The sequence below is a fragment of the Onychostruthus taczanowskii genome, unplaced genomic scaffold (genome assembly GCF_017590055.1).
Source record: "Onychostruthus taczanowskii isolate IOZ18803 unplaced genomic scaffold, ASM1759005v1 scaffold56, whole genome shotgun sequence".
NCBI lineage: Eukaryota > Metazoa > Chordata > Aves > Passeriformes > Passeridae > Onychostruthus > Onychostruthus taczanowskii.
Window position 1 is genome coordinate 2577464 of NW_024503235.1, and position 24168 is coordinate 2601631.

Sequence of the window (24168 nt, forward strand, 5' to 3'; positions counted from 1 at the left end):
GCGCGCTCCCGGGGCGGCGGGCGCGCCCCCGCCGCTATAACTGGCGTGCATGGAGTCGGGGCCGGCGCAGAGGAGCGGGCGGGCGATGGGAGACGCCGCTCCGGCGGGATAGAGGGGCGGAGACGGGGGCACCCCCGGGGCCCGGCCCGCCCGGGGCTTGCCGCGGGCCCGCACCGATGCTTGTGCACAGCTACCCGGGCATGGTGAGTGCGGGACGAGCCCGGTGGGGCGGGACGGGACGGGACGGGGGGTCGGGGACTGGGGCCGGGGGTCCGTGCCCGCCTCACCGCCGCTGTTTTCGCCGCCGCAGGACCGAGCCGAGGGGCTGCCCGGGGCGCCGGCCGGGGCCCGCCTGCCGCAGCTGCCCTCGCTCAACCAGGCGCCCTATGGCTCGGCGCCGCCGCTCTGCCACACGCCTGCCGCCGACTTCCAGCCGCCCTACTTCCCCCCGCCGTACCCGCAGCCGCCGTTGCCCTACCCGCAGGGCCAGGAGCCCGCTTACCCTCACCTGGCGGACCCGTACGCGGCGCTCAGCCCTCTGCACCAGCACCAGCAGCCGGCCTGGCCCCCGCAGCGCGGCCGGCAGGACGAGCCGGGGCTGCTCTCGCAGACCCACCGCGCCCTGGGGCTCGACCCTCGCCGCGAGTACCCCGCCGTGCCCCGCCTGCTCCACGGGCTGCCCGACGGCGGCCACGGCCTCACCGACGGCCCGCTGGGCCTCCACGGCCTCGGCCACCACGGCCTCGAGGATATCCAGGTACGGGGGGACGGCGGGAGCACCGGGAGGATGCCCGGGGTGGGTTGGTTGCGCGGGGACGGGGCCAGGTCCCTCTGCCTGTGCGACCGGGGACTCCAGGCCGGGACAAGTCGGGCTCCAAGGCGTCCGTACCCCCGAGCAAGCAGAAACACCGGACGGGGATTCCCTTTTACTGGGGCTCGTTGGTGCCCTCAGAATTCCTCCTGGCCGGGGGCAGCGGGGGGATCGGGCCGTCCCTGCACCCGAGCAGCCGGTGCCCGGAGCCGGCTGACGGCTCTTCCTCGGTGCTTTCAGGCCGTGGACGACGGCGGGATGAACCTGCTCGATCAGTCCGTGATCAAGAAAGGTAAGAAAAGCGCGGCGGCTCAGCGGAAAGCGGCAGCGGACCGGGCCCCGCTCCTGCCCTCGGGGCTCCCCAGCGTCGGGTCCCCCCGCGTCCGCCCTCCCGCGGGGCTGCCCCCCGCCCGTCGGGAAGGGTTCGCTGCTGTCCCCTGCGAGACTAAAACGAAAGCGGCGGGTCCCGGCGGGCCAGCGCACCCACCCGCCCCCGGCCCGCTGCTCTCCCTCGGGCGGTACCGCGGCCGCCGCTTCTTCCCGGTACCGAAGGGCCCGGGCGGGCGGACCCTGCTGTCGGGGAGCCCCGGGGCCCACCCTGCCGGCGGCCGCGTACGGTTTGTGTGGAAAGCCCGGGGATGCCCCGGCGGCCCTCGGTCAGATCCCCGCGCCCGGTGGCGGGGGAGGCAGCAAGGGCCGCGACCGGCATCACACCGCCCCGGATCGGGCCCGTTCGGCGGGACTGGTACCGAGGTGAAGGACGCGTTTAACGGAGACGAGAAGTGGCGCGGCTTTGGGGCCGGTGCTGCCCGTCCTTGCAGCCGGGAGCGTCCCGCATCCCCACCTCGGCAAAACCCGGGTCTGCGGAGACCCCTCTCTGCCGCTCCAGAACCGGGGCTTCGCTGCGGGACCGGAGGGGAGGAGCAGCCTTCCCCTCCGGGGCCGGCGCGGAGATCGGGGCTGCGGGCAGAGGTCCCGCTCGACCCCCGAGATCTCCCGCGTCCGGTTCTGCCCCGCACCCTGACCCAGTCCCCCACATCCCAAGGAACCGGAGGGAAGAACAGCTGAACTCCCCAAATATTTCTGCACTAAATTTTCCGCCGGGGCGTTGTGAGAGTGATGAGGGGGAGCCGGGAGCATCCGGTGCGGTGCTCGGGGCTATCCCTACTATGGAATATTCCAGCGCTGCTCTTGGCTTCTCCCCGCGATTTTTTACAGAAAAATGTGGATGGGAAGGACGCGTTTAACCGCCGAGCCCCGGTGCGAACGGGACCGCAGCCACCGGGACGGCTCGGTAACGTGGGCCGGTGGGTGCTACGGCCCCGCCGTCCCGGTGCTGGTCCGGGCCGTAGCCGATCCCCGGTAACTGCCTGAAAAACCTCCCGGTCGTGCGGCTCTTCCCCAGCTGCCACCGGTCGTTCCGGGGGGAGCGGCGCTCCCGGTGCGCCGCAGCCCCTTTCCCTAGAAAAGGCTGTTCTAGGAACACGCGGCTGCCAGCGGGACATTAATGACCCGCATTAATTGAGCTTTAATCAGAACGCTGGAGAGGCGTTTCATTAAACATTCGGGAGTGAGGAATGGCTGCAAGAAGCTGAGGGGTGCGTGAGCCGGCACCGACCTTACCTCGGCAGCTTGGGCCGGGCAGGAGCACCCGGAACGCTCGGGAAATATCCCGCAGTGGGAATGCTTGTCTGGAAGTTCGGTTGGAGTTATAGTGGTTCATTGGGGTTTTTTCCCCTCCTTTTTCCAAAAGCGCCATTACTTAGAATTTTTTGTCTTCTATCAGAAGGATTTGTCGTTGTTTAGTGCCTGTTTTTTTTTGCCCTTGGAGATTTTCTAATTCTCTGGTCTTGGAAAGGAAAAAAAAAAGAAAAAAAAAAAAAAAAAAAGGAAAAAAAAAATTAAAATTTTTTGGGCTGAGGGGAGGAACGGGGCAAAAAACCCTTGGAGATTCTCTAGTTCTCTAGTCTTGGAAAGAAAAACAAAACAAAAAAAAAAAAAAAGAAAGAAAAAAAATTAAAATATTTCTGGCTGAAGGCAGGAACGGTGCAAAAAAGCTTGACCGCAGCCCCTGTGCTCACGGACACTTGTTCTTCCACGCCCGTTCTTGTTTGGGTATTTTTAAATTTTTAAAATATTAATATATCTTTTCCGTCCCTGTTTTTGCCCTCTTTATTATTATTTTAATTTTTTCTATTACTATTCCTGTGTTTGGAGCGCGAAGCTCCGAGTTTTCTGGAGAAATCGATAAATGCAAAGCGTGTTTGCGGGGGGAGCTGGGCAGCACTGGGAGCGGCGGCAGCAGCGGGGGCTCCGTCCCGGCACCGCTCCGTCACCCACCCCGCTGTCAGGGATCGGAGAATGGGGACCGGAGCCCATGGCCACGCTCCCCTTTCCCTGCCCCTGGAAGCTTCCAAACGGGCGAGTTCAGCTCGAAAGAAATCGGAGGAATTATGGAAGCTGCAGCCGGGAATCCCGGATCAAACGCCTCTGCCCTCCACACGGCCCGGGAATAAATTCCTTTACATTTGGCTTTATTTAATTTTTTTAGAATGTATAAAATGTGGTCGTTCTCCCTCCGCTGGCTCTGTCAGCTCTGAGCTGTGTTCTGGAGCCTCAGCGGGGCCGGAGCCGAGCCCGGGCCCCCGCGGGTGAATGACACCCCAGGAAAAATAATATTAAATTAAAACCATCTGAGGCAGCTCCCGGCGGGTCTCGGGCAGAAAGAGCCGGAGGGAGCGGCTGGGCAGCAGGGCTTGAGGACCCCCTCTCTGAAGGGAGCGAGGGTAAACCTAAAAAGCGCAGTTTTGTCCTAAATCCCACCGAGATCCCAAATACCGATTAATCCCGGAATGGCCGTCGGACAGAAACCTGATAGAAATCTTTGCGTGTGAAAACAGATTTATCTCGCCTAATTAGTTGCCCAGATACTATTGCCCTGGTTCAACAAAATATTAATCACCTGCCCCATACCCCCAAACCTCCCTTTTAACTCCCGTCCGTGGTCCGTGGAGACGCGTTTAGTCAGAAAGAGCCCGGAACGGGAGGGAAGAGCCCGCAGCTCCGCGCTGTCCCCGCAGCCTGTCCCCTCCGGTATCCCGGGGTTTCGGGGCCATCCCCGCGGCAGGGGGGTCACTGCCGATGTCCCCAGCCCGGACGGGCCCCGGACATGCCGATGTCCCCCGCTGCCCGGCGCGGGGAAGATGCTGCCCGGAGCCTCGGAGCGCTACTTGGGAGCATCCCTGACTGAGTATCTGCTTTCCCTCCTTTTCCTTCTCAAATAAACTTCCAGCCGTTAATATAATTCCAGGGATTTTGCGGGCATCACGGAGACGCGGTGCATCGCCACCCTCTCCCCTCCGAGTGTTTTCCCCAGCCCGCAGCGCTCCGGCCCCTCGGCTGCAGGTAACCCCGAATGAAATAAGTGCAGAGAAAAAGAGGGGATTCGCCCCAGCCCGCCCCGGGACCCCCATCCCGGGACCCCCATCCCGCAGTCCCGGCGGCGGGTGCAGCCCGGGGAGGCAGATCCCGGCTGGAAACCGGCGTTCAAATTCCCATTTCCACCGCTGCCCTCGGGACTGGTTCTGGTTCGTTATCGCCGTGGTGATCCCTAGGGCTGGAGGCTGGTGTAGGGCACCGAGGAATCCCCGGTGAGGGGGTCCCGTTTGGTTGTGGGGTGCGGTGTGTGAGCTGGGATTTCACTTGGGGCAGGGAGAGATGTGATAACTCTGAAAAACAGAGGATGAGTTTTTCCCCAGTGCTGTCATGACAAATGGGGTGATAGATTTCGTTTGGGAATTAAATGGATAAAATCTTGGATAGGGCAGCAGAGCATTTATGAATACTTTGTACCCCCATTTGTTCATTCTCCCTTTTTTCCCAGCAGTATTTCAGAAATTGTTTTCTTTGCCTTTCTTTTGTTGTTTTGTTTGTGGTTGAGTTCATTGTTAATAATAATAATAATAATAATAATAATAATAATAATAATAATAATTTTACTTTCCCTTCCAAGCATTTATATAAGACCAGGAAATATTAGACTGTGAAACATTAAAATCAGCTCTGAAAAAGTTTAGTTGGGGCTCTGGCTGCTTTAGTCTACAGCAGCTCAGGAATTTTCTGCTCCACTCACCTGCTGCCCTGATGTTTAGATACCCAGGTCAGCTACCGAGGTCTGGCTGTGAGACCCCCCCAGAGATAAAACTGGGGACTCAGCAAGTCCCAAGCTCCTGGTGCAGGGTGTGACCTTCTGCTTATGAAATCAAGCATTTAGGTCGTTGTGCTCAGTAGCAAAAAATCCTGCAGCTCGGTTGTAAAATAAGGAGGGGTTTTATTGCTTTCACATCCTTTTGGGATCAGCAGAAAGCTTCTGGGAGAGCCTTTTTATTACAAAGAAAAATACAAATCTCTTTCCCTGGCACCTGGGGACACGCTGGGGTGCGGGAGCAGCCCTGGGTCCTGCTGGCAGTGGGCAGGAGCAAGCTGGGGCCCTGTGGCAGCGGGAGCAGGGAGAGCCACAGGGGCCTGTGCACCCGCTCGCGGGCACAAGTTTTGGCTGTGGCATTTTACAACCTGGAGTAGAGACAGAGCAGGGTGTGACCAGCGTGGGCTCACGCTGGCACCCAGGCACGCACAGCGCACGTCCCCGGGCTCCGTGCTGGGCCAGCGGGACCTGGTGCTGCCACTGTGCCTTGTTCTTGTGGATCTGGTGCTGCCACTGTCCCTTGTTCTTGTGGATCTGCTGCTGCCACTGTGCCTTGTTCTTGTGGATCTGGTGCTGCCACTGTCCCTGGTTTTTGTGGATCTGGTGCTGCCACTGTCCCTTGTTCTTGTGGATCTGCTGGTGCCACTGTCCCTCGTTTTTGTGGATCTGGTCCTGGCTGCTGCCGCCCTCCCTCATGTTTGTGACTTGTTCCAGTTTCCATCCGAGGCTTTCGAGCTGCTCCGAGGGGCAGTGCTAGCGTTTCTGCTCAGGAATGTGGACCTGTTTGGCTGGATACTGGACAGGCAGATGGAAAGCTGTGCCTCAGAGCCCACAGTCAGGAATATTGCAAGAAGTAGCTGTCACTACTAAGGAATGCAGCAGAGGAGGGAGATTAAGACCGAGATCCTTAGATCCACTCGCCACCGCACGCGAGCTCCAGGTTTTAAGCTTCTCAGCTTCTTCTCAGGCTGCTGGGACTGGTGGGATTGGGGCACTGGCATGGTGGCAGCAGTGTCATTTCTCCTTTGTCTTGGTGCGAGGAGGAATTGAGCTGTAAGAAATGTAAGAAGCCAGATGTGGCAGGGGAAAAAAAAAATCCTGAAAGAATGGTAGATTAGATAAACATCATTTCCTGTGACGAGCAAGGTAATAAATGAGGTCATCCTGTAAAACACCTGGGGCTGTGAAGACTCAGCTTTTATAGGACTGTCCAGGACCGTGGGTGGAGGTACTTGGCTTCCAGTCAGCTGCAGGGTGCTGGGCTCGCTGGGGAGCCCTCCCAGCTCTCTGCAGCTTCATCTGCGGCGGTAGTTTGCCTGAGTAGGAAAAGGGGCTCACCCGGGACAAGCCGGGTCTTGACTGGAAGTTTTGCTGCCTTAGTGCTGCTCATGAATGCTTTAAAGTTTCGACAAGCCCTCGCACACACCGGGAGATAGAGCAGCGTTCCTCAAAACACAGTCACACCTCCCGAGCCCGGCGCTTCTCCCTCGCGCGCACACGGTGCGCGGCAGGAACACCTACTAATCAAACAGAGAAACTTAAAAGAAAGTTTTTGCTCTGAACTGCATCCAGATCACCATTCCTCCATTAAAATTATATTTTTAATGTCCTATAATTGCACCAGGATAAGCCCAGGTGTGTGTTCATGTGAGATAACACACGCGGGTACCGGTGAAGGCGCTGGGCTTTGTCTCAACCTCCCCAGTGCCTCCCAGGCATGTGTTATCTCCAAGTTTCATGTACCTTGTCATGACTTACTGTTTAATTAGATGTTTCTAAATGAATTTTTTTCTTTGTTTGAAATAAAGAGCAGCTCTTAAAGGGTAGGTTCAGGAAAGCCATCTTGGGTTGTTTTTTTGGCATGTGGCTTGAGCCAAAGCAGCAGCACCTCTGCTCTGGGGGGAGAACCCAGGTGAGGCTTCTCCATGGACAGCACTGAGTGAGCAGCACACACATGTTGGGCTTGCTCTGGAGCACCTTTCCCTTAATTTTAGGGGCTGTTAGGTATTTTTGCAGTTTGGTGGCCACTGTCACATCACTACCCTGGCTCCCACAGGGGCTACTTCATCCACAGGTGGACTGGCAGCAGGACAGCCTTGGCCAGGTGACACCTGTGGTGTTTGTCCCTGCAAAGGAAGTGGTGCCAAGATCTTAATTTGTGTGACAGCACAGGTACCTGCCTCACTGGGGTCCATAAGGACACACACCCATGGCAGCATAGACACAGGCAAGACCCACAGGAACCCATCAATGTCACTCCAGACCAGGGTCACACTAAACCTGCAACAGAGCAGAGGCAAACACAGACTATTCCTCCCAGTTTAATAACATTCCAAGATACATGATCTCAGAAAAAAAAATGTTTGCAATCTCTCTTAATTATTTGAAGAGCCTAAATGAGGTTCTCTGAAGTCCTAGTCTAGCACTCTAACCACTAAACCATCCCACCCTTTCCTGTGTGATCCAGGGAGTTACTCACTCTTGCTGTCCTTCCATTTGTTTGTTTATTTTAATTCTTAATGGAGGAACTAATTAGCAAATCTGGATGTGATGCTTGGAGCTGCTGCGTGCTCAGCTCTCATCTCCCTGGACTGTTCCCAGCCCAGCTCCACCGTGCCCAGGTATTGCCTTCCCTTTGGTTGTGGTTTGAGGGGAAAGGGCAGAGAAGCGCATTGGAGTGAGAGGGAATTGTTAGAAAAGAGCCCAAGGTACCCACTGCAATTAAACAACCCCAAAACACAGCATGGCAGGAGCTTGTGGCTTGGAGCAGCACAAGAGGAACTGGGAGCAGGTTCACCTTCGTGGCTTAAAAATCCATCACAGTGTCTGTGGTGCGTGCTTGGGATTCCAGCCGGGCTGAGTCTCCCCACCCTCTGTCTCAGGTATTTATCTGGCATCAGTCACCAGAGTGCTGAGGCGCCAGGGAGAGAGGGATTGGGTCAGGCCCTGTTCCCTCCGGACTGGTCAGACAGGTCCCAGGGAGCAAGTGGTGTCCCCAGGGCTCCCTGAGAGCCCCAAAGTGGCCACATGTGTGGGAGAAAGCAGAGCCACCATCGCAGGGCTGGAGAGCTGTGAGCAGAGGATCTGACCGAGGGTGCTTTGAGAGGCTTCCAGCACAAGATCCCAGTTAGTGAGAGAAGGGGTGGCCGTTGAAAAACCATCATCAGAGGGTTTGGCTCAGCAACCCAGGGCATCTGAGCAAGGAGAAGGAAAAGTCTTTTTTGCTGTGACAGTGGGTGAGCAGTGCCTGTCCCCAGAGTGATCCCTGGACAAGCTGGCAGCTCCGGAGGAGCTGCTGAAACGAGAGATTCACGTTGCTGTGGTCAGACCCAGACTGAAACCCCGCCAGCTCGGCGGGCTGGCAGCGAGCTCAGTACGAAGGGAAGAATTTTTTCTATTATTATTCATGTCTAATCTTTGCTGGATGGTCTTTTGCCCTTCAACAACCTGAATAGATTTAAGAAATTGTCAGGAACATCGCAGTGGCTTCCACAGGATCGGCCACCACTCACCGTGATGTCACAGTTTTGTTCTCCCCTTTTAGCTTATGGAGATGCCAGCCACACAAATTCAGGTGCATCTATAGGGAATACAGAGAAAATCTCCCCTGCATGTTGTTGTGAAATGGATTAAACTGTTTAAACACATAAAGATCTCATAGAGTGCGTGCCAAAGTGTTTGTGCTGCTAAAGGAGTAAATTTGGGGTGGTTGATGCTGCAGGCAGAGTTACGGAGTGTGTGGGGCTGGGAGCACTTGCTGCAGCACAGCCAGGGGTGACACTGGGTGGGGAACTTCCCTTGGTGTCAGCATGGGGCACTGTGGGTTTCCAATTCCTCTGGTTTAAATCCTCTGGCTCTCCAGCCTCCCGTTTCTAAACCTGCTTGGTTTGTGCTGTGAAACATGAATTCTATACAGGCAGAATTTGAACTGAATTTTAAACAATTATTCAGTAATGGAAGTGAAATTGAAATAGTTAATTTTCTAATGTAGATGTGGAAGGGCATAGCTGCAGATTCAGAAAAAGTAATTTAGAATCAAGAGGGAGGGAAATAATGTGACTAAACTGACTAAACTGACTTCTCCAATGAAGTCGCTGCATCGGGGTGGCTTCCAACCAACAGCACGGGAAATATCTCCAAACACTTTGTCACTCAAAAGCAGAACCCAAATAATTTTCATTCATTCCCTTTAAAGGTTCGGGCACCTGAGTTTTATTATTTAGGGGCACATTTTAATCACTGATGTTTGGTGCTTTTCAGTGAAGTGTTTCTGCAGTTACTGCTCAGGCTGCGACATCAGGGTTCCCCAGACAGCAGAATCCACTCCATGAAACGAAGCATGGAAAGGAAACATGTGGGAACTCACCACAAATTAATTGTGAGCAGTTCCCAAAAAACTGACAGACTATTCTGAACAGCAGCGTATTTGAGGTCGAGTCATTCCTAAATGGTGAAGCAGAAAATGCATTAGCGGAAATGATCAATTGCAAAGCTCTTTCTAGTCCCCTTCCCAAGTCCTGCAGGAGCACAGGGTGCTGAGTAAATTTTAATTTTATATCAGCTGGCCATTCCTATCAAAGCATGACGTACTCAGCAGGGACCACTCTTAACCAAGCCATTGTACCCATGGATTTGGGGGAGTATGAACCTTCCTGCTCCATCGATCCATCCCGAAGCTCCCCAGGAGACACCTGCAGTGACACATGGTTGGGACTTCACTGGGTCAAACAGAGGTACAGAATGAAAAATGGAACTAATATCACATGGCAACTTCATATTTCTTTCCCAACCTGATGAATGGATTTGCATGGGAAACAAAATGTTAAACATGGGAGTTTTGCATAGGCATGGGACCTCTCCTGATTAGCTTTCTCATGGGAATAGATTGAGGTTTTATCCCTGCTCTCCTCTGAGGGTCCGAGATTCATTTCCCTATCAGAGCTCAGCGATCTTGAAAACCCACAGATAAAACCAAGATTCTTTCCATCCTTCCATTTGAAAAGGCTGATGATGGTGGTTCCTAGAGAGGCTTTTTGACAAGGGGACTTGGTTCAGGTTGTGCATTCGAGATAAAGAGAATACCTGTATAATCCCCTCTGGGAAGAGAGGATAATTACAGACTGAGGGTTTGAAATACAGCTGATGGCTCTGACCTCCTTCCCTGGACCATCAATAAATACCTCTCTGCTGAAACACCAGGAAACTGGTGCAGCTGAACTCTGCAGCATCTCCTCCCTTAAAAAGAGCTTTTAAAGGGGCGGCAGGAGCAGCTGCCCCTGGCTCACACCCACATCCAGATATTTTTTTATATATGCATCTCCATCTTATAATTTACATCAGAGACATTCCAACGAAGGTTAGATGAGCTCACTGACAGCTCTTCCCGGAAGACAACAGCAAATCCCTCACCTCTCTGCAGCACTTTCATCAGGGACTGCGCACAAACATCCATCAGCCTGGACCCGGAGCGGCTCAGAGCAGCGGGACCCCCGGCCAGGGAACAAACCGGGGGGTCGGGGCAGTCACCGCTGCACCTGCCTGGAACCAAAACCTCGGCACCTGCGGCAGCTCTGGAGGGTGCAGGTGTGCCCTTGCCGGGCAGCACGGCGCAGCTCTCTGCCCCGCAGCGATGCCCGAGGCAGCCGAGCCGACCGGGGCACGGCCCCGGAGAGGGACGGGGGCTTCGGTGGGGGGCTGGAGATAGAGCTGCTGTGCCTGGAGATGAGCGATTGCTTTGTCCCAGGTTGTCTCCTAAGGCGATTCACTGCTACCTCTTTAAAATGCAACCTCAACAGTAGCACACTCCCACTTACAAAGGGATGTCGCAATAAAAGATCCGATATTCAGGGATTCCGCCTTACCGAGGAAGAGAATTTACCTGTAGTGTCTCTGGAGAGAGAAGAAAACAGACTTGTAAGACGGGCAGCGATTTGCATGTTCCCTCTGGACCTGTTTTTCCCCTTACAGCACCGTGAGCTCCAGCTGGAAATGGAACAGAACAAATAACACCACGATAAGCAACTCGGTTCCCAAGTACCACCATTTTTCCTGCTTACAGATAATTTTGCAAGCAAGCAGCGCATTTCTCCCATGGAAACGAGTCTGTACTTCATATTTTTCTCTTTTTATAGGCAAAGTTTCTTTTCCCTTAAACCCAAAAGTCGATGGTTTGCTGCCAGCCCTGAGCACGGACACCGGCACCCGCAGCTCCCGGCAATCCCGGCATCGAAGACTGAGCCGGGCTGCAGCTGCGCCTTTTTCACCGAATATTTACACTTCAAAGTGCCCTTTTCCAGGAATCACAATGGTAATTTCACCCACAAACTTTGGTGAACAAATATGAGGAAGGAGAAGGAATGCAGGAGCATCCTCAGCCCGGACCGTGCTCGAGAGGGAGGATGAGGAGGCGCAGGGCTGGGATCGGCTCGTGCTGGGTTTCACTGGGCAAGAGATGGAAATTCTGCAAGGTTTTCTAGGTAAAAGCCTTGAAGAATGAGTTTGTTTTGCTCCTTCTTTTTACCTCTTAAACTCAAAAGCCAAAGGATCTACCTCTGCAAGCCAGGACAGAAGTGACAGAAACTTCGTGCTTTCTTTTGGGACACTTTGAAGGCATGGGGCTCCTTATTCCATTCGCTGGATTCACAGCCGAGCAATCCGTTCAGCCGTGTTTTTATCTTTCTCCCGGCTGTCTCTGAAAAACCCTCAGGGAGAGAAGGCTGTGACATCCCATCCATGGGCTGCAGCATCGCTGGAGGTACGGGACTCCTGTTGTCCATGGAATTGCCTTTCCATTTCCTGCCTGCTCCAAGGGGCATCATCACATCCCGTGCTCAGGGGCTGGACCAACTCCTCCTGGTGCATTCAACACCCAAGGACTTCTCACCTGGAGAAATCTCCCACCAGAGATTACTTGGAAAGTTTTAATTGGGTATCATAACATCCCTCCCAGGTAGACATTATTATATTATTATCTGCAATTTGTTGCTAGAGACAGTCAAGCCCAAACTAGGATAGTGACTTGTTCTGTGTCATAACAAAATTTCATTCTGGCTGTGCCAGATACAAAGAGATAACCCCAGGCAGCAGGGTGTTCTCCAGCTCAGGGAAGCCAAGGGATGGAACCCTTGGTGTTTTTGGACACCAGGACTTGTTTGAAATCACTCTCTGCATCAGGGTTTTTGAGCCACAGCAAATGAAGTTGTGGGGGTTCATTTTCTGACAGTTACACCAGGGTATGTTTTAAAGACAAACCAGAGCTGATTCAACACAAAAGGCTCCTCTGTTGGGAGATCACAAACCTTGAGGTTCACAGGAAAGATGGAGTCACACGTACCTGCTCCAAGCACAGGGGCAAATGACTCACTGGGAGTTTGGGTCTCTCCAGTGCTGCTCACACACACCTGGAACAGGACAGGTTGAAAGTGGCACCTGCCCTGTGAGGTTCAAGGCTGCAGTGAGAGGCTGAGTCTGATGGAAACGCTTCTTGTGAGGTGCACAGAAGAAATGAGGATCATTTCCCGTCCCACACTCAGCATGATTCTGCTGTGTGCCTGTTACTGCCGTGCTGCCCTTCTCCGAGTCACCACAGCACCAGGAGCCAGGATGATGGGGTGACAAACTGCTCGATTTCACAGCTTCCTGCAGAAAATCCAGAGCTATGAAAACAGAGGCTGTATGTAATCAGCCTGCAGCACAGCACTTCCCAGCACTTGGGCAACAGCTGAAGCCTGGATTGCTTAGAAAGGCATTCCCACAGGCTGGAATTGCACACACACAGATCATGCCCATGTACCTGAGCTGTGGTAAATCATTTAACTTGCTCTGTGCCTCAATTTTCCCCAGCTGCACTAAGGAGCTGGTACAGCACCAGCCACCAAAGCCATTAACTCACTCCTGGCTTGAGTCAGGAGTGAGTTAATGGCTTTGGTGGCTGGTGCTGTACCAGCACTGGGCTCAGGATCAGCGATGTGTGAAGCCCTTTGAGGCCTGCCAGCATAACCTTATTCCAAAATCTGTTTTCCCTTTCAGATCTGACCCCTCTGACCTGTGTCCAGCCCACCTGCAGCATCCCCAGGGCAGGTCAAAATGCTTCAGAGGGGCTTTAGTTTTTGAAATCTGTGGCCAAGCTCACCTGAATTTGCAGATTTTGAAATCTGCAGCTAAGCTCACCTGAATTTAGCAGGATTAATCTGAATAAAAAACACTTCCATGGGAAAAACCCTCTCAGAAATGCCAGGCAGTTTAAGAAAAGGGGGAGGACAGAGTGAAGCAATCAAGCATCAATAAATAATAATTGATAAATAATAAGAACAGATTACAAAGATGACCTTGCATTCCCCAGGAGTGCTCTGAGCAGTTTTTAAAGGTCTAAGGTCTCCTTCTTCCCCTTTCTTTGGCTGAATCAACCCAAACTCCCACTTTTTCCCAGTCATTTATAGCTTCCTGGGGTGGGCTGGGGTGACCCAGGGGTACCCCATCCCACTCACCAGGCAGGGCTGGAGGTGTGGTTGCTTGGGCACCAGCATCCAACCCTTCCTCATCAGCCTTTGCAACGTGTTGGCGTGTCACTGTGTGCACGAGCATCTCTGGGATGTCTTCAGGTTTCCATGGTCAGGAGTGGGACCTGAGCCTGCCCCAGCTCCTGCCAGGGGCACGCGGGAGGGAGAGCCGGGTCGCTGTGGGAAAGGTGATGTCCTACTCTGCCAAAACCCGGTGTGTCCTGTGGCTGATCCCGCAGAAGGCATGACGGGTGCAGTGACACGGTGTGACATTTCTACCCCCAGCTGCAGAGCCGCACGGGCGGGTCTCCGGCCCCCGGCGTGCCCGGCTGCTCCTTCTCTCGGGCGCCGCAGTCCCCGCTCACATCGGGGCTGCTCAGTGCCTCAGACCTCGCCGTGCAGACCCTGCCTGTGCTCCCAAGGGTCGCTCCCCTGCGGTGCAGCCGGGATGAGCGCTCGGCACGAGGCTGCGGGAGCAGCTCCGGGCGCTGCCCGGGCTCCGAGGGGCGCAGGGGTCGGCCCGGGGCGCGGGGCTGTCCGGCCGCGCCCGCAGCGCTCTGATGCTTCCTTCTTGTCTGCAGGCTGGCTCAGGTGCTCCGATCACCTGCTGCTTGCGGGAGCAGGAAAGCAGCAACTGAAGATCGAGGGGGACTTTTGGTTTACTCAGATGACAAGAGACAATTTTGGTTCCCCAAAAGCCAAGGAAACAAAGCTGTCAGGCTTTAATGGTAGCTTGTCTCCCTCCTGCAGCATGTTTATGGGCAAACAAGCTGCAGATCAGACCAGGCAAACAGCAGCAGGTGAGGCTCAATAACAATAATTCGTGATTAATGGCGAATGTGGCTTTGTTTATTCCTGTTGTATTGAGGCGACGCTGTCTAATGGATGAAGCACTGCTGCAGGACTCCGGGGCCCGGCTCAGCTCCCAGCACTGCTGCCTGCCCCGTCCCTCCCTCACATCCCCTGTGCCCCGTGAGGGCACAAGCTCTACGTGACACAGCCACCCTGTCCCACACCTGCACGTGCCCAAAGTGACGGGGCTGTGGCCTTGGCTGAGGCTTCGAGGCAGAAGAGCAATGCCAAAATCCACGCTCAGTGCTGGTGCCTGCCTGGTTTGCTTGTGGCACAGAGCTGGGCTGACCCAGCTGTGCTGGGCTTCACCCTTCACAGCAGTCAGCTCCAGGGCTTTGTTTCTGATGGTAGCATCATTCCTGAAACCTCCAGTATGTGTTTCCCAAGTGTTGTGTCTCCATGCTGCACACCAACATCATCCGTGCCTCCCTGTCACTGCCTGTGGGGCGGCTGGCAAACACAGAGAGGGATCCAACCCTTCTCCATAGGCTCTGGTGTTAAACCACACTGGTGCCAGCTGGCTTTGCCTCCTCCCCAGACGTGGTGTCCCATGGATGTGTGGTGAGGCACGAGCTCTCTCCCTCTCCCTGCATGGCTCTGCTGTCCCTGGGGTGTGCACAGGTCCCTGGCCACGCATGCGGCTTGAGCGCAGCCACGGCATGATGGCAGGCATGCACGGCTGTACCCAGACATAATCCAGGTTACAGAGTGGATCAGTGATGCACAGCTCTTCACACCATGCTGCAAGCAACACCTGCTCCCCAGGGGAGTCTGGTTTGGGGGTGGCCCTTTCTGCAGCAGAACCCCATCACTGAGACCCTGCAGGGCCTCACAGCTCAGCAGCACTACACGGATATTTTGGATATTTGCAAACCACGCTCTGACTTTTGATTTTAAGGGATCCCCTGGAGACTAACCTAACCTGTTCTGGGACTGCGGAAGAAAGCTTTGAAGTTGCTCCTTCCTGGAAATAGTTCTGGTTTCCTACATCTCAGGAGGACTGTGTTTGTTCTGCCCTGAACCAACCTCAGTCATGGCAAGCCCTGACCACAGCTCCAGGAGGGCACTGGTGTATCTCGCCCTTTGCTCCCTGACTTGGTGCAAGTTTTGTGCTGGGAGAAAACTCCATGTCCTTCAGCTCCTTTCCATTCATCCCTTAGTCTTAAAACATGACTCATTTTTGTGTAGCGTGTGCTGATTTTTATTGCCATGCTAGCGAGTCGTGGAGCTGGATTTACAATATGCCGATTGTAGCCGCCCCCTCGCAGGTCCAGTCCATGTACTGATTAATCCTGGGCTTCTGATTATTTTGGGCATATGTATTTCCTTTATAAACCATGGCAGTCACTGCTGCATTAGTTGCAGGAACCATCTGACTGTGGAACAGTCATTCCTGAGGAATAATGCCAGGGCTGAAATGATCTTTGGATTCTTTCAAAACCTGCTTTTTTTTTTTCTTTTTTTTTTTTTTTTTTTTTTTTTACCCTGAATTAAATTGGTTATTTCAGAGCATAAAAGCTCTGGTTAATTACGCTCTGGTTAATTTCAGAGCATAAAAGCCAAAGAGATTTGGCACAAGTCTCACCCACAGTTTTAACTTATAAACCTTTAATGTGTCTAAGAACATTTCTTATGGAATGACAAATGGGAAAATCGAGCCCCATTGCCCCGGTGTGATGCCGTAGGCCCAACAAGATGCTGCAGTTACCAGTGCTTGTGTTAACTGACTTTTGCCCATTAAGCAAAGGGAAGTTTGTGCTGGATTAATTGGGTTTGATCTTCTCAAGCTTCCTTTAAGCCAGGGATGATGAAAGTTTAGGGCTGTGGCTATTTGTGGGGTTAATCCCAGAGCTGAAGGCAAAGAAACTCTTTCCCCTGGTTCCTGTGGGCACATAATGGAAGCAGAGCTCTCGGCCAGCCCAGCAGCTCCTGGGTTTGGGGCAAGGAATGGAGGTGGTTGATCCTGCCTGGTGGGGTGCAGTGAGTGCTGGCACAGAGCTGGGCTGCAGCTGCAATCCCTGGAGAGGATTGGCATCCCCTGCAGTGGGACCAGCCACGTTTTGCCCGGCCACCCACCTTCACAGGGCACCCAGAGGGGGCAGGGAGGGCAGCTGGTCAGAGGTCCAGCCAGCCACACTGTGGACAATCCTCAGTCTTCCAGGAGACCAGCCCAAACCTTGGCTTTAATTACAGCTGGGCTGGGAGGTGTGGGAACGCAGGCGAGGGCAGCGTCCAGGCTTCTTCCTTCCCTTTAACCTTTATTTAGTTTAGTTTCATCACCCCACCTCTCACTGAGGAAAATAAGGAACTAATGAGACATCCCAGCAGCCGTGCTGCTGCCTGGAGAGTCTGGGTCTCTCAGCCATGGTCTCCTCTTCTCTCCCTCTTCCTTGTCTCCAGTGCCCATCCCCTCGAAGGCCAACGGCACCAGCATCCCCGCGCTGTCCATGAGCAAGGACGGCCTGATCGGAGGGGTCACCAACCCCAACGAGGTGTTCTGCTCCGTGCCCGGCCGCCTCTCTCTGCTCAGCTCCACCTCCAAGTACAAGGTGACGGTCGGGGAGGTGCAGAGGAGGCTCTCGCCCCCCGAGTGTCTCAACGCCTCTCTCCTCGGCGGGGTTCTCCGCAGGTAAGATGCCCCAAGAGCCCCAAGGTCTGTGTTCAGCACCAGCTCTTGCCTCAGATAAAGAGATGAGAAATTCTGGTGTGCGGTACGTTGAGGAATAGTATTTTTGTTGATTTTTCTTCTTTCCTTTCAAACCTCGAAGCTTAAATTAGGATTATGGTTATTTTAACGTGAATTATGTGGAAATTTATTTTTCCTCTTTGTTTTCTCTTTTCAGAGCCAAATCAAAAAATGGGGGTCGGTGTTTAAGGGAAAGGTTAGAGAAAATTGGACTAAATCTACCTGCAGGAAGGCGCAAAGCTGCCAACGTCACCCTGCTCACATCCCTCGTGGAAGGTAAGGCTGTCTCCCTGCTCCCGTGGAGGGTGGAGTGCCGAAACTTCCATCCCCTTAATTTCCAGCTTTCCACAAACTAGAACTCTTAAAATATGGAGTGGTCACCACTGAATGAGCACGGCAATATCCCTGTGTAAGCCTCCACACTGATTCAAGAATGTGACCTTTTAAATGAGCAGACTCTTGGGAAGGCAGCGGGCAGAACAGAAATGAAACCAAGACAGCAAATGTCCAAGCACTCTTCCCCTGCCTGTGGTAGGAGGTTGGAACTGCTTGATCTTTAAGGTCTTTTCCAACACAAAGCATTCTAGAAGTCAATGCTTCCATGTCTGTTTTCCAAAACCCAGCCATTTATATTGGATCAGGTGTGGCCCATGGAAAAGGGCTCCTCATGGGTGCCAAGCAGGACTGTGAGCATCCTTCTGGCTGGAGCTCAGGGTATCCCTCATGTCTTACCCAGACATTTATATTGGATCATGGGTGAAAGAGCTCCTCATGGGTGCCAAGCAGGACTGTGAGCATCCTTCTGGCTGGAGCTCAGGGTATCCCTCATGTCTTTGAGCTGTTTTTAACAGTTGGGTCACAGAGACCAAACCCCCAAAAAAGCCTGAATAAAGCTGCCAAGAATTTCCCAGCTGCTCTGCAGCCCTGTGTGCCCACCTAAGGCACAGCTCAGGTGCTTCCAACCATGCCACCCTCAGGCAGCATCCCAAGCTCAGGCTGGGTCATGTCACCTATAAAGAAGGAAATGTCCCACATCCAAGTCCTTCCCTCCTCCAGGAAATGAGTGAGACACCAAGGGGATGTCAAACTGCTCTGAGGTTTTGCAGGTGGAGCTCAGGTGTGCAGCAGGCACCCTCAGAGCTATGGAAATGTGCTGCCCTGGCAGGCAGAGCCCTGCCCAGACATGTGAGGTGCCCCTGCCCAACCCAGTTTCTTCCTCCCCTCCTACTTCTCTCCACCATGGAAATGATGATGTTGCCTCTGCATCCTGGGAGGAAAGCACATGGGGATGCAAACAAATGGAATGACAGCTCTGCCTCCCTCTGAGCTCAGGAATCCATTGTGTCCCTGCCCAGCTCGGTGCAGGCAGCTGCCTTCGGATCCTGAATAGAAAATCGTCCCCATTGTCGGCAGCAAATTAAATGACCCGCTTCATTAGGCGGAGGTTGTTACCCAGGGCAGTTGGTTCGTGCTGAATGAAAGGCTGATTTCCATGAGAAGAAAAGAAAGAAAAGAATGAAGGAAAGAAAGGAAGGAAGAAATGTACAGTTTGATTTCAAGTGGCTGCTGATGTTTTGGTTCCTGCTTCCCAGCTCATAGTAAATAGGAGTGGTGCCATTGAGTTTGATGGATATAATTTCCTTCTGCTTGTGAGCATGATGGAACCAGGGGATGTTTCACCCAGAGGAAGGTGCTGCACTGCCATCACCCAGCACACACAATCTGGTTTGTCCCCCTCTGCCCCAAACACACTCTTTCCTGAATATTTGCTGTCTTGGCTTAATTTCTTTTCTCCTCTCTGCCTTCCTGAGGTCTAATCATTTAAAACAGCCAATGGATGTGGTCTTGAGTGCTAATGAAATATTTTTTCTTACACTGACCCACAGCCACTCATACAGATGGGGAGGATGTTCCTGGAGAACCAGGGAGCACCAGGTAGAAACAGCTCCCTTGGGAGTCCTCTCCATGTACAACAAGCACTGGACCTCTCTTTGGAAAGGGCTCCATGAGAGCACCTCCAGCCTGGACCCAGGGGAGCAGCAGGGCTGTATTTGCACTCCAGAAACATCCTTAGGCTCTTGGAAGGAGGTTTGCCCTCAGCCAGGCTCTTGCTGCCCCCCTGCCCACCACAGCCCTCTGTGCACTCGCCTGCAGCCTCTCCTCCTCAAGATCTGGCTCAATGTGTCTTTAACACTAAAGCCAGAGTGTCCTGCTCCCCCTGGCACCTCTGTAATCCAGCATCCAAACTGCCTTTAAAAAACATTAAAATGTGCAGCCACTCACACACTCATGGAAGAAATAAATCCTGGCTCTGGATCCAGCCCTGGCTCTGACTTGAGGTCACTCAGCTCTTTTTTATTATCCCAGTATCAGTTTTTCAGCAGTTATTACTTTCTGACTTTTTTTTTTTTTTTTTTTTAGACTTGTAAATTGTTCAGGTGATCTTAATGAAAGGACACAAATAGAGAGTTTAAAGCATAAAAACTTGTTTAAAAAAATAAAACCCAAAAAACCCCACTCTCCCATGGGATTCCGCAGTTTCTCTTTTTAACTGATTTGCATTCAGTAAGTCACCAAAAATTAGAGCGCTGTGCTTTACAATTTTGATAGCAGTAACCCTCTCATTTCACATTAAAACTTGATGCCATCTTGATGGCAGACTGAAAACACACAAACAACTGCAGTTCTGATTCTTTAGGTTTACCTTATTTGCTCTTTCTCTGGAGGAGGAGATGAAGTGGAAAGTGCTGTTGTTGTGTGGGCAGCAGAGACACTTCCCTGTGACAGGGCTGCACAGACTGAGCTCGGGGAGCCGGGCAGGCAGGGATGGGATCTGGGTTAATGCTATTAGGATGGATGGCCTAATACGTGTGAGCAGCAGGGGGGCAAGGCAAATTAGCTCTGCCTGCCCGACCGGGATTTCGGGTGTTGGGCATGATCAATTGCCATCAGCTCTGATTATTTCCATGGGGACGCCTGGAGATGGATCAATTCCATCAATGGGTGGGCATTTCCATGGGGTGATGGATACGCTGCCTGCACGTCCAGCCCGAGGGCCCCCGGGCACTGGGGGGGATGTAATCCCCTTCCTCCTGCCCCTTCCTCCTGCCCTGCCTCGTCCATGGGGCTGAGCTCACTCCGTGACCCTCCAGTTTCCCTTTCAATCTCTTCCCTTTCAATCCTCTTTCAATCTTCTCAGCTTGGGGAAGCCAAGCAGGAAATTTTGGAAGAAGTAGGGAAGGATGCAGCAGGGGATGTTCCCAAGTAAGAAATGCCTCTGCTATTCTTCCTTTTGCAGCAGGTGCCCAGAGTCACTCCTCACCCTGCTCCCAGGCCAGCACTGTCTTGATGCTCTTGTAAAACATAGTAAAGGAAGGACCCAGCTGCTGTTTAGAGCTGGCACTGGTTCATTTGGCCCACACAGACTAATTGCCTTATAGATGAGAATAAGGAACTCAGCGGTGTTTCTGCAGCAAGAGATGAAGGTGGGGAGAGCTTTTGGGTGCCCACGGAGGCAGGGAAGGGCGCCAGTCCCACCAGGACTGAGCCCCAACAGCGGGATGGCTGAAGCTCTACAGGAGTTCCCAGCTCCTTCCCTGTCCCACTGGTGACAGCTCAGTGCTGATGTCCCTCTGTCCTGCTCGCAGGTGAAGCCATTCACCTGGCTCGGGATTTCGGCTACGTCTGCGAGACCGAGTTCCCGGCCAAGGCGGCGGCAGAGTACCTGTGCCGGCAGCACTCCGACCCCACGGAGCTCCACACCAGGAAAAACATGCTGCTGGCTACCAAGTGAGTGCAGAGGGCAACGAGCCACTGGTGCACTGGGTACCTGCAGCCTGGGAGGGCAGCGTTAGCCCCCAGACTTTGCTCTTCTGTGGGGAAGAGATGGGCTCACACTGCAGGAAGGTGTCCAGCGGAGGGGATGGCATGCATGGATTGAAGGGTTTGTTCCTGCATGGGAGAGAGTAACCCAACCTTGGAGAGCATTTTGGTATTGCCTCAGTGCCCTTTCAAAGCTGGAGCAGCTGCAGTGGCTCCATTTCTGCTCTCAGGGGCTTTCCCCAAGCTGGAGACAAAAACTCCCAGTGGGGAGGTGGCTGTTGAGGCAGGGAGCAGGAAGAGAGCCCCAAAATACACCCGAAGAAGTTATGGATGCCCCACACCTGAAAGCATTTAATGCTGGGTTGGATGAAGCTCTGAGCAGCCTGGTGTCCACACCAGAGGGGTTGGAACTGGATGATCTCTTAGGTCCCTCCCAACCCAAACTGTTCCATGATTCCATGATTGCGTCCTGCAGCTCTCCACGTGCATTACAGTGACCAAACCTCTCTCTTTCAGGCAAATTTGCAAGGAGTTTGCAGACCTGATAGCCCAGGATCGCTCTCCGCTGGGGAACAGCCGCCCCTCGCTCATCCTGGAGCCCGGAGTGCAGAGCTGCTTGACTCATTTCAGCCTGATCACCCACGGCTTCGGGGGCCCGGCCATCTGTGCTGCCCTCACCGCCTTCCAGAACTACCTGGTGGAGTCCCTCAAGGGGCTGGATAAAATATTCATGAACAGCACGGGGAACGGGCACACGGCCGGGGACTCCAAAGCGTCGGACAAAGAGGGGAAGCATCGGAAATAACAGCGCTGCCTCCCCCCGTGGGAGCTCCCCCGGGCACCGGGGGGAAAGGTGACCCAGAGCACTGTTTTCTGAACTGCTGAGCTTGAACGTGGGGGGAAACTCGTAAAGCAAACAAAGAAAAGACAGGAAAAAAGAAGGCTTAAAGAATTTAAGAAGAAAACAGCGCTAATGGACGTAGTGAGATTGAGAGAAGCCAGGCTGATGGCTTTGGGGTTTTGCCTTTTTTTTTTTTTTTTTTTGGTAACGTGGATGCAGGAAGCCAAGTCATGTGCAATTTGATTTTATTTTGCTTTTTAAAAAAAAACCCCATAGTGAAATCCTGACGTGCTCCAGGAATTTGTTCCAACTGAAAAACTGAGAGGAAAGAGCAAAAGCCTCATCAGTGCAAGAGCCAGAGCAGGAGCAGCCGAGGGCAGGGGGATGGAGCCCTGGCTCTACCTGGATTTATCCACTGGTTTTGAGGCAAACACCCAGGAAACCTTCCCATTTCCCCACCCACAGCCCAGCCCTGACACCAGGCCGAGGAAAACTGCTGGCAGAACTGCTGTGGATTTGTTTACAGCTTCAAACTGAGACTCACTGTGGATGTTCCTGTGGGCTGAGGAGCCCCAAGCCACGGCACGAGGGAGGAACAACCACAGAGCCAGCAGGTCCCAGGGCAGGAGCAAGGGGAGTCCCCCTGAGTGCTGCCCTCCCTGCTGGGGACAAGGCAGGTGAAGTCAAACCCAGGACTAAACAAAACTCCACAACCCACAGATAACAGCACACAAGTTTCTAAGATTAGTAATAATAATAAATAAAGCACAAGGAGCAGAACTTGAACCAGGCCAAACGGAACTCTTCTAAATCTGTATATATTTATTTATGTGTAATTAAAATCTGAAAGTTTTAAAATGTCCAGTGCAAGTTATTTATATCAAATTGAGTTGGGTTTTTTGTTTTGCCTTTTTTTTTTTGATTGTTTGTTTGTTTTGGGTTGGGTTTTTTTTCTTTTGAAAGATGAAAATCTTTGGATTTTCTGCCATTAGAAATGGGAATGAAGTTTTGGATCCACCAAACTGTAGCATGGACAAGCTAGGCTGTGATGATGATGACTCTAGAAGTTCTGCAGGATTTTGTACTTGCTGTTGTTTCTCTTAATGCTGCAATAGATGTACAACACCCACACTACAATGTCATTCTCATTCTCTTAATAAACCTCTTTTTATTTGAAGAAAGCACCTCCATGGTCTTTGTGAGAAGATCCTTCGCCTCTGTGGTTGTATCTTAAAAGGGATTATATAGTTTATGATATGGAAATTATGCAAAATTGCATAGATTTAAGAAAGAATTCTCCAGTTTCATGGCTGGGGGTTGAGTGCTCAGGGGTGACAGGAGCTGGTGCTCCTGCCTGGTGTCCCCAGCCCTCGTGCTGAGCCAGCTGGCGCCAGTGGGGATGAATGAGTTTGCTGATGTTTCAGAACTACTCAGGGTAGTCAAATCTAAACCTGTCTGTGAGGAGCTGCACAAGGACCTCATGGTATCAGTGATAAAACAGAAGATAAAACAGCCCCACTGATCTCCAGGCAATGAAGCTCCAAATTAGTTGTGTTCGTGGCGTCGCCACGAGCGGGACTCTGCACCAGCTCCCAGAGCTTAGAAATAAACACAAAGGGAATGGCCAGAAAAAGGACTAACAAAGCAAAAACCAGATGATGTGAGCTAGCCTTGTGCTGCTCTGTCCTGAATGGCACTTACAGATCTGGTAAAATCCAGCAGGTAAATCCATGGGGAGCTCAGGTGGGAGCAGCTCCCAAGGGAGGCAGGACCAAGGGCTGGAGCTGCAGGGCTGCAAGCACATGAACAGGATGTGACAGAGGTGTGGAAAATTACGGGATAAAAGGACACAAAAAGGGAAAGATGACACAGTCAGGAAGCAGGTTTAAGTGAATCTTACATGCCTCAGGTAAGAAGCTGGGACTTTTCATGGGAACAGGTGTAAAAATGGCTTTTGACACCACAGAAGGGGGTGATTTTAGGGAGCCTCTCTGCTGCCTTCCCTACACATCATTGCTCCTCACAGAGGAGCAGCTGCAGGGACTGAGCTATGGCAGCACTCCCTGCACTGGACCCTTCTCAGAGTTGCACCCCCTCAGGTTTCTCTGGAGGTGCAGAACAGGCTGATGGTAATAAAGGGAAAACCCCAAACAGTCCCAAAAGAGACCACAGGAGGTTTGAAACACAATCCTCCATTTCAGGAAAGTGTGAAAGGAAACATTTAATGTCCTAATATAATCTGTGGGGATGGCTCAGCGTCAGAAACTTGCATCTAAATATTCCCTTCAAAGCTTAGGGAGGCATTTAAATTGGGAATTGGATTGGAAACGTCCCTTGGTATGAGGTTTGTGAAAGCAAAGACCTAAATGACGGGCTCTGCAGGTCTGGTTTTGCTCTGGACCTTCCCAAAGGAAGAGCCAAGAAACAAGGAGGAGTCAGGGAGCAGAATGGAAA

General features: G+C 52.9%; 1 protein-coding gene across 1 annotated transcript; it reads left to right on the forward strand.

Moving 5' to 3' along the window:
* The first annotated feature begins 176 nt into the window (after nucleotides 1–176).
* TFAP2E (transcription factor AP-2 epsilon) lies at nucleotides 177–21678 on the forward strand. Its single transcript, XM_041417625.1, has 7 exons — nucleotides 177–203; nucleotides 311–757; nucleotides 1052–1103; nucleotides 16766–16994; nucleotides 17209–17327; nucleotides 20699–20840; nucleotides 21390–21678. Exons 1-7 carry the CDS (start codon nucleotides 177–179, stop codon nucleotides 21676–21678), a joined length of 1305 nt encoding a protein of 434 aa, XP_041273559.1.
* The last annotated feature ends 2490 nt before the right edge of the window (nucleotides 21679–24168 follow it).